Below are 10606 nucleotides of genomic sequence, written 5' to 3' on the forward strand. Positions count from 1 at the left end.
TTTTATCATTTTTCTTATTCTTTTCTTTTCTTTTTTCTCCTTTTTACTATTTTTATTTACATATTAATTTTCTTTTTATTTGTTCGGTTTCGTGCACTTAGCATCCGGACAGTAAGGAGGTGCTACCTCGGACACGTTATTTTACGGTAGTTTTATTTTTGAGCGAAAAAATAAAAATATCCTTTCCCTCTCAGGATTTGAGAAAAAAAAATTTTTAATAGCGATTTTTTTTTTTCCACTATTGAGTGAAAAGTCATACATTGATGCGTTTTCTTCACATTGCGTTTAACATGATTTTTCAAAAACGCGGATACACATCTTCTTATTGTCGAAGCTTCGACTTGTTTGATTTTAACGAGAGCAAAAAATAAATCGGCACACCACGCTGTCCTGCCTAACTTTTGAAGAAAAGATCGCAGCGAAAAATCTCTCGCGTATTTACCGATGATCTCTCAAACGTACCTGCGCGATGAATTAATTAAGTACTATGTATACTTTGCGTGAAAAATTACGCGTACGCGTACATGTGTCTATATACACGAGAAGAACAATTTTTCGGTGGCCCGCTTAGATAAGAGAAAAAAATTTTTTTTTTTGTTTGCCTTTACACGCGTGAGTGTATATCTGCAAAATGCCAAACACGCAATAAGAGTAGTATAGTAATAATACATGTACATGTACTCCTGATGGTTTTCGAGCTTGATAATTATCATTATTACTTACCTTGTACCTACGTGCACACCAACCCGGAGTACCGAACGATTTTTTTTTCCCCCATTCAGACATAAGTACACGTTTAGTCTCGGCAGCAGCGAACGCTTCATTTATTTATCGTCCCAATGAAATATATACCTATAATGTACAAGGTAGCAATGTATATAACAAAGGAAAAACAAACATCGCGACAATTGAAACATCATGTATTGACATAGGTGCCCATGACCCGCGAGCAATATTTTTTCTTTATCTTCCGCTCTGATGTACCATATAATACAATAAGTACAATGGAGCAAACGGTTCGTTCGATTCGCCATATAATCGGTGAGATCGTTTTTGAGGAAAATTAACGTAGCGTACGTATAATATCCCCATCGCTCGAATCCGAAAATCCACGTGCTTCGGCAACAATAACACTTGCGGCGCTCGATGCAAGCACAGGTGCGATGTTTAACGAACGCGTCGGGCTTCCTATTCTCATACACAAGTTGTTCTTTTTTTTTTTTTTTTTTTTTCTTCCCAAAAGATAAGAAAATCTTCGGAACGAAAGGAACTCCGCGATGGTGCACATGGAAGTATAAAAAAAAAAAAAAAGAGTTGTAAGCGTATATAACTCGGTATACTTATAGGCAATTGGTCGCGGTGGCGTTAGAGTATTATGAGGTAGAGCTTCGAAGTTTATTGTCATATATACGTTCGTCCAGGCATCGGCGCAGCACCAAAAATGGGTCCCTATCGCGGGAGCACACGTACTTAGGTGCACGCGTGCGGTGCTTACGTAACAAAAGAAAAAAAAAAAAAAAAAAAAAAGATTAGTACAACATTTTAGGCGCGCAGGTACGAAAAGTCAGTCGCGCCGCGGGCTTGAGTAAATATTGTACATGTGCGCGCGTAACTAGCTCGTGTACTTATTTCGTGTAGAATTTTAACGGTGACGATAGACGGAGGACATGCCGATTGAAGGAAATCCGTGTATGCATCGCTCGCTTCCGGAAGCTGCGTTCGAGGGACTCGCACGTGCAAACCTCTCGGATAAATAATTTTGTTTTTACCATCGTTACGCTTGTTTTAGTCATCGAAGCTCCTAGTACATCATATTTAACACACGACAATTGTTTTTGCTTGTGCCCAAGGCCGCCCGAGCTTTGTTGGAAAACAAATTTTTCTTCTCGTTCGTGAACATGTAGGCACGCGATACATTATAATAACGTGTGCAACGCGTCCGGATGCATAAATTAACTGTTTCTTTTTTTTTTTTAATTTTTCCTAAATGCTTCGACCGTGAGAGAAAAAAAGGGATTTGAAAAACATATTTACGTATAGTATGTAAACGACGATTTTTGAAAAAAAAAAAAAAATGAATAAATAAAATACATGCGACTAATCATTCAAGGCCCAAGATTTGACAAAAGGGTAAAAGTTGTAAAATCCACCCCCGATGGCAGAAACTCACTGGATTCAACGCACGCATTCTCATCGAGCCTGCGGGTACTGGAAAAGAAAAAGAAAAATGGCTTCACCTGTTTCATCGGTCCGGCGATCAACAAACTTGTCATTTAAAATTCAGTTTGTTCGTTCGGCTCGATTTATCGGGTGAGCCAAATCAACGGCCAAACCACACGCGTCCACACACGCACGAACAAAAGGCAATTAAGCTAAACGTGTATATCGAAATTTCTTAACGATATACTCGTCGTTATACACATGCATATGGAACGTCGTGTGCCCTCGAAGCGATGATCGATTTTTAAATACCGATGTGTACATGTATACGTGTGTACAATTATCTCTAAAAATTTTTCTTCCAGCTACAATATGGAGTCACATGGATGTACCCGTTGTGCGTGTGGGTGTTTCAACGAAGTCGTTGGCACGTTGGCAGCTGTTTGGCGTTATATTATACATATACCGATTCGTTCCTCGAGGCCTTATTTCCTTGCGATAAGCGCGGGCCGAGAATATACTTATACAATAATGCATTTAAACATTACGCGGCCTTGGTTTTTCTCGAATTTCAAAGAAAAATGAAATTTTTATTTTTCAAACCATCGTGCAAGAGGCTTACGATGGTTTCATTGCTTCATCGTTCAACTGTAGCTTTACCGTGTAGTTACCGATTTTTTACATATATTAGTCCCATTCGCGGTATTATCGATTGCATATCATGTATTTGACTGGCTGAGAATAAACAATGTGCGACCATCGGTTTTAGAAAGCTTTATTTCATCCTTTTTATTCTCGGTCAGGTGTGTATTCAGCTATTTATTCGTTTAATTTATCACGTGATGGAACAATAGTTTGGCTTTTTTTTTTTTTTCAATAACTAGAGATTGATTTTCTTTGGATCCTCTGGATTTTTATTGCAACCAACGCCTTGGATTATTTCATATATACTTCAAAAACTTTACATGCTTTTTTTCGCCTGTTTTCAGATGTCGGAAATTTTATTTTTGTGCTTACACTTTACTGTTTTACCAAATTAATTACTTGAATTTTCCAAATAAATTGCGGATCAATTGTAAGCGAAATTGTTGATTTCTGAAGCTTTTTTTTTTATCAACAGTTGTATATTACTCGTACTTAAACTCCCCGAATTAAATGACGGTGCTGAAAAATTTCTATAGTGGTATGTGGAAACAATGTACAAGTATATGAGCGAGTATCAATTATGGTCTCAAATTTCACACAACTCTTCAGAGGATAATAGAATGGTCCTGAAATTTCCTGAAGCTTCGACTTGTACTTTAATCCAAAAAAATTAAATTAAATTAAAAAATGGATTTTATGATAAATTTATTACCATGAAATAAACAAATGTATAAATATAGAAGAAACGTTTTTTTTTTAAATCTTGATGGTAAAAGTTTTGCAACGCATTTTTTTTATGTATGATACGCTGTGTGTTTAAATCTTTTTTGAAAAACAATACTATAAAATTTGACAGGATTAAAAAAATGCCGTTCAGAGGTAAATGTACTGATATACGAAAAAAAAAAAAAAAAAAATGATTTCTAAAATTAAGTAAATAGTGTATTTAATGAATTTTATTAACTTTTTACACCTTTGTAATATAAATATTTAAATTTATATGTATTCACATTATACATACAGACAAAAAATAAAATGCTGATTGCACATCATCGATATTATCTCATTCCTCTATTGTCTGTGACTTGGGCTACAAAAATATTTTTCAATTTCATTGTCATTCTGACTGTATATTAAAATGACCATTTTTGGTACTTACCATGATGTATATGTGACTTGGAATAGATCTTTCCAAGACTTCGGCCAACCGTGTCTTATTTAATTTGTATTCTTCATCTGCAACAAAAAATAATTTTCATTACATTGACTTTGACCCCCAAAGGATAAAACGTAAAATGTTTTCATCACCAGGCGGAACAGTCAATGACAGAGATGGAAGAGCTACAAAACCAGCGACCAGAGGCCGAAGTATCCATTCGACCTTTTTTTCGCTTTCTGGAAGAATACAGATTTCTATCTGAAATACAAATGAAAAAAGTTAATTTTTTGTTTTTTTTTAGTCGACGTTCAAGTTTAATGATTGATAACAATACCTGCTTGTGACCAGCAAACATGAAAGCATCACTAGCTTCCATACTCAATCGCAAAGTAATCAAAAACTCGGAATGATTTTTAATGAAGTACGAAACGCAGAGGGGAGTGAGTACCCAGCCGTGGGGTGGTAACTTTGTTTCTAAATTTATTATTGCGTCCTCTACCCACAACGGGCTCAATGTTACGCTGCTACTTGTTAGCGTTGTGTTTTCGCTGTTGGCTCTAATGTTGATAAAAATTAATAAATAAAAGCTGGGAAAAAATATGAATTTTGAATTTGTTTTTTTTTTTTTTTTTTTTTTTTTTTTCTTTCTAATATCACATCTACCGTTTCCACTTAATTGTGTAAATTCCAGTGCTTGCAGGCTGCTCGCTACCAATTTTCGGGACAATGCAGTAAGCATCGGTAGCCGCCTCGCCTTCGTTGAGAACTTTTTTTCTCAAGATACTGAGTTGTGGCGATTCCGTTTCTTTGACTATTGAAGTGCCCTTTAAAAAGTAAATATTTCTCTGATGAATATTATTTTTTAAAACATCATCAAGACTCAATTTAAAATATAAATAACCAATTCTATGGAAGTATCTTCGATTTCAATGGGCCAAGGAGTTGTACTGGTAATGTGAGGCATGAGGAACAAAGGTTCGCCTATGAATGCCTTAGTGAGTGGCTCATAGAGCATAGTGTAAAATTGAGTGGACACATCGAAAGGTTTGACAACGCATAGCGAATAGATAGATTCTTTGGAATCTTTTTTTTTATTATTTCTAAGGTAATCGACTTTGATCATGAAATTTCTATCACCAATGTTGTGCGATCTGACGTATATCACACGCTCAACAGCACTACCAGCATTAACTACGTCAATTTCAATTACAATCGAAGACTGCTTGTCTTGCATATTTAAACTCAAGTCGGCTGAAAGCAATGGTGACAATAAAATGTTTTTGAACATCATTTACTTCGTATTTGTTGTCCAATACTCACTCGATTGTTCACTACTGTTGGCATCCTGCAGTAAATTAATCAATATATTTACACTAGAAATATCTTCATCTGAAGATACAGATATTTTAACAGGAAACCATTCACCTAACATTGCCGGTTGCTTAGAATCTACATTTATTGCGACATTAAGTTCTTTTAGTTGAATTTTGGTAACAATTAGTGGTCTAACAGTATCAAACGTTCCTCCCCTATTGAACACAATTGTTGTATAGAAAATATAAACAATTTTTCATCGTAACGGTTTTACGAAAGCTTTTCTTACCGAAGTTGTTGAATTTCGGGATATAAACGGTCGAGAAGACCAGCTTCTCTTCCAGCAGCTGAAAATTTCAATACGACACAGCACTTTTTGTCATTTCCAAGGTAAATAGAAATTGTGCTAATTTGAATTTCGGGAGTGTCATTTGGTTGAGGAGCTTCGAATCGGCAAAGGAATTTTTTGACTTCATTGGCGTCGAATTCGAGGTTGCCCTGGTTGGGATCGCTCGCAGGAAATTCCGAATTGTAACCTGGACTGGTAACTGTTACCGATACTTTTGAAAATTCGACTTTATCGTGATATGCATTCCTAAAAATATACATCACGAACAAGTCAAGATATGTAAGGGTTTTTTTTTTTGTTTCAACGTACGGTTTATGTTACCTGACGAAAACTTCTATAGTAACCACGGAATTAACTGTGTACTTTGGCTGAGTAAATCGAGCTTTAACATCAATAAAGGTCGTCATGTTGTCATCGTCAATCGTAAAATTAAAGGGTTCGCTTCTTTTCACTTGAGCAGACCATTTTTCAAACGCAGAAATTTTTAAATCTTCTGGAATATTTGGTTCTGGAATTGGTGGCTTGCTCTAATTAAGATAAAAACTCAAATGAAATTTGTTTTCAATGAAATAATTGTTTAATGTATCACCTACCTTTAAAATATTCATGATATTTTGGAAAATTTCAGTTTTGCGCTCCATAGAAAAGGTAGTTGTAGGCCCCAATGCTTCTAAACACAATGTTAAATAATCTTGAACACTTGCAGACAGGTATGCAGCATTAAGAGCACTTTTTAATATGTCCGTGAGAAGAACCGGCCATCTTTCGCTCCGATATTCCCACAACATGTGCATTAGTAGACTGAAAAGTAAAAATTAAATTGCCTTAGCATTAACTGTAACAAAATAATTATTAAATGAGTTGAGGTCTAGTATTATTTGCTCACGTTAGCACTTTTCCATAATCTTGACAGTTGAAATATTCCTCAGCCATTTGAACAACTGCGAGAGAAAAATACGTTAATGAAACCTGACAGCAAATGTTATCAGTGATCTAAACAAATAGAATTACCTAAAAGTCGACGCATCCGTGGACACCTGTATATTTTAAATTGTGAAATTGCATTGCCCAACAAACCTATTATAATCATCTGTAAAAAAAAAGTATTAAAAAAAAATTATTTTTTTCCAACACTTTGTATTTTTAAAATATCAATTTTTTCTCTTACTGAATGATTGACCGTCATTTTTTCTTTGTACTGCAGAGCCTGAATGGCAGCAGCTTCACGTGCCATATCAGCAGGCTCTGCATTAAGTTTTCCAGGTCTCCAAGGTCTTTGCCCATAAAACTCTAATTTTTCCTCTCCAGCTAGTGGATTGGGATCCGGGTATATTTCTACGTTCTAATCAGTACAGTTAGATAGAAGTAATGTTGTTATTCTGTAGGGATAATTATAATAATGATGAATGTAAAGTATCTTACTTTACAAAGTTCTTTGCAGGAATTATGCCTCTGAGTGGCATGAGTCGCAGCCAATTGGAAATAGTATCCTGGATGCTGGGTTTGCACAGCTGGTAATCCTTGCCTTATTGCTTCGTCAAAAAGTTCGGCAAAAGTTGAATACTGATTCGACATCCAGGCGTGATGCTCAAACATCAGCTCTTTTGGACCAGTCCTCGACTTGAATCGCTCAGTATGACTTCGAAATTGAGCTATTGCTTCTTTAGGAAGTTTAAGACTGAACATCAGTCTACACAGCTTGTAATTTATGAAAGACGCAACTGTCTTGATTTCCAAAGAATTCGTATCTACCATTCTTATGTCTAATAAGTTATTGTAAGCTTGTTGATAATGTCTAAAATACAATTTTCGAAATAATTATTAATACACATGGCTATTGCTCATATTATATTTCACACAAGATTATAACTTTGTCGTACTTATGGGCTGTATTCTGTTCCTGCCTCAATTCATTCATAAATGCCATTTTAAATTGATGCCTGACAAACAAATATTGGTGTGCAGTTTTATTCAATTGCTCTCTGTGACTTTTAACAATCTTATACTCTTGATGATAAAAATTTTGGGCTAGATCGTACAATGCTTGCTCTAATCTAAAATATAGAAGACCAGGTAACGTCAAGTCATTTATGATAAGCTACTAGAATCAAAATGTATACCTGTATATATATCCCAATAAATGATCTGCATAGGGTAAAAAATAAAGTGTTTTTGCTGGCAGTTCGCAAGCAGCACATAGCGCCGTTGCTCTTTCAGTGGCAACTAAATCTTCAGTACCAGGTAGTGGTGGGGCTTCTTTTTGTATGAGAACTACGGCAATTTTAGTATTCCTCCCTTCCAAAACAGCTCTACACAATCAGATTGGTGCATTAATTCTAATCGACAAATATAAATAAAAAGGTTGTTGGAGCTTAAATTAAAATACCTCAATGATTGCACCCTTGAAGCACATTCCATTTTTTTTTCGTTCCACTGTGCATCATGCCAATCTAAATCATAAAAGACTACAACCACAGCTGGTACCTCATTTAAATACTTATTCATCCAATTACGCTTTAAAATTCCTTTAGGGATGTACCACTCGTATGAATTGCGCTGCAATAAGAATTATGCAATGATGTTCTTAATTTAATTAAAAAATTTTCTTCTCAAGTAATAAAAACCTTGGGTTTGACAGTTGGGAATTCATGAGTGCTACTAATCAACTTGAATTGTACAGCTGCACCATCAGGTTTGCGATTGTAGTTAAAAGCATCCCAAATGGAATGGTGAACTGCATTGGATGAAATGTCTAAGCCAGCTAGGCCAATTAGTGCTAAAGGCCTAGCTGTCAATTCTACTGGTAATTCCGACATCCTTATGAGACTTTAAAATAAAATAAAGTAGTAAACATTGGTCCTTTGACACGTCCCTTGATAACTCATATCATCCCATTAGTTTATTATCACTAATCGAGCACAATACTTAAAAACAAGTGAGATAAAACAGGAGATTTAAAAAATAATCTTCATCGCTGTTATAACAAGTGAAAATAAAAGAAAATTTAGAGTGACACAATTTTTAACAAATTATACTTAATACCGACCGATCATGACGACAAAGTGATGTGTTTGTACATGTAAATGACAGATGCTTAAGGTTATGTTCTCGTTTCTTGCAAATGACCCTTTATTCTTCTGCTCCAAAATATATTTGTTGTTAGAAACGCGCATTTGTGTTGTCCACTTATGAGGCTCTTTTACCGTCAAGCTTGAATCAGATGGCGCCAGGGCACGTCGCGGCTGTCATACTTACACACCGTCAAATTTACAGTTGTGTATTGTGTCCGTGAGCCTATCTGTGTGATGAGCAAAGCAGAAGACATAACCTTTGTAAATGATTGCTGTTGTTTGCAGACAATTTTTGTTTGCATTTACGTTTCAAGATAGTAGGAAAAATGAAGTGCAGTGTAATATCCTGCGATAAGAAAGTGAAATTTAAATTTCCTTCTGATTGTGTGATAAAAAAAGTGGCTCGAAGCAATTGGGAGACCAACATTTTTGCCGCTCCCAAGTCATGGCTTACCTGTCCACGAGTTCTGCTTTTCTTTCACTGACTCTTGCTCCTTTCCCTTTTAAAAGCTTTTTCAATTCTGAAACTTTTAAGCTCCCATAATATTCTTTCTTGTATTTCTTATTCATTTCAAAATTTCAAATATTGCGCTTTACCACTACACTTTAATTTCCTATGTACATACAATACTGAAAAGTAATGTTGTGTGAGTGAGACGGCCATGACAGCCGCAACGTGCCCTGGCGCCATCTGATTCAAGCTTGACGGTAAAAGAGCCTCATAACCCCCCCCCCCTCACGCTACAGTCACCAGCAGACTGCAGCAGTCTGCATCTGCACTATTAACTGAGTGACTACATTAATTCTTTATTTTTTTGCGATAAAATATTTATTAATTCCAAAGTTACGTAAAAGTAAAAACAAGGGAAAAAAATGAACTCGAATTTTTTAATGGGCAGGTTATCCTGCATTAGCCGCGTGCCTTCGATGATCAAATATCAAACGGTGAGTACATAAGGTAAACTTTACTTGCTAAGTTTAATGAGTAAGTTGCAGTTGAAAATTCTCGTCAGTACATATATAATATAAAGTATAACTTGATGAATTATCAATATTAGTAAACTTTAAATCTTTCCACAGCCAAAAAGACTGTTTTCGTCAAAACTCAAGGAGAATGATGATGCCGAGGAAATTCCAGTAAACCCATTAAAAACCGTGTACACAGCGAGCCATCAAAAAGGGGATGGCAAGTTTTACGATAAAAAGCCCTTTAAAATCACCTGTGAAGAAGGCAAAGTGTATCATTGGTGTTTATGTGGTCATAGTAAAAACCAGCCATTCTGTGATGGCACTCACAACAACGTCTTCCTCAAAATTAAGCACAAACCTGTGAAATTTACTGTGACCAAAACTAAGGAATATTATCTTTGCAACTGTAAACGTACTCAAAACAGACCATTCTGCGATGGCACACACAAGAAACCAGAAATACAGGAAATGAGGAAATATTAAAACTGCATTTCTGCTTGAATTGATGGTATATATACATATATTTTTTTTTTCTTTCAATCACATAATTTACAGTAAGACCATCAAGACAGAAAATATAATAATTGTAAAAATGAAATTTACAAATGCTTCCTGTTATTACTGTAAATAGAGGTTTATACTAACTTTACATATTACATATGAGACAAATAAAAGTCAAATAGGAGTTGTATGAAACAGTAGACACAAATTTTCCGATTCCTCAAAACCTGTTACTTTTTTCTCTGCTTTTTCTTGTAGATTAATTGCAAGTTGTTTGCAAAATCATCGCGATTAAATTTACAAGTGTAGTTGTGCTGAAACAAGCATTTCATCTGTGTAAGGTTTGTCAACTCCTTAATAAGAAAATTTTATTAATGTATATTTTCGTTGTTTTTTAGTAAACAACTAGTCCTATTTATGCAGTCACTTTCTAACATG

General features: G+C 35.3%; 2 protein-coding genes across 3 annotated transcripts; one reads left to right on the forward strand and one right to left on the reverse strand.

Moving 5' to 3' along the window:
• Nucleotides 1-3781: 3781 nt before the first annotated feature.
• Nucleotides 3782-8727, reverse strand: gry (trafficking protein particle complex subunit 11 gry). 2 transcript variants are annotated; one of them, XM_014356335.2, is made up of 19 exons: nt 8674-8727; nt 8252-8453; nt 8014-8183; nt 7748-7936; nt 7508-7681; nt 7050-7422; nt 6796-6969; nt 6639-6717; nt 6514-6568; nt 6221-6428; nt 5949-6154; nt 5568-5873; nt 5285-5493; nt 4866-5215; nt 4628-4788; nt 4299-4551; nt 4114-4222; nt 3965-4041; nt 3782-3895 (listed from the first exon to the last, which is right to left on the reverse strand). In XM_014356335.2, exons 2-19 carry the CDS (start codon nt 8441-8443, stop codon nt 3869-3871), a joined length of 3312 nt encoding a protein of 1103 aa, XP_014211821.2. In that variant the 5' UTR covers nt 8444-8453; nt 8674-8727; the 3' UTR covers nt 3782-3868. The 2 variants fall into 2 exon arrangements, with proteins under 2 accessions (XP_014211821.2, XP_014211822.2); XM_014356336.2 differs by lacking the exon at nt 8674-8727 and having other exon boundaries at nt 4299-4521; nt 8252-8644.
• A 751-nt stretch (nt 8728-9478) lies between these two features.
• Nucleotides 9479-10372, forward strand: LOC106641826 (uncharacterized). The gene is made up of 2 exons (XM_014356359.2): nt 9479-9643; nt 9779-10372. Exons 1-2 carry the CDS (start codon nt 9572-9574, stop codon nt 10148-10150), a joined length of 444 nt encoding a protein of 147 aa, XP_014211845.2. The 5' UTR covers nt 9479-9571; the 3' UTR covers nt 10151-10372.
• Nucleotides 10373-10606: the final 234 nt, after the last annotated feature.

This window comes from Copidosoma floridanum, unplaced genomic scaffold (genome assembly GCF_036245765.1).
Source record: "Copidosoma floridanum isolate Cflo_tuat_1 unplaced genomic scaffold, Cflo_Japanese_pri ptg000029l, whole genome shotgun sequence".
Classification (NCBI taxonomy): domain Eukaryota; kingdom Metazoa; phylum Arthropoda; class Insecta; order Hymenoptera; family Encyrtidae; genus Copidosoma; species Copidosoma floridanum.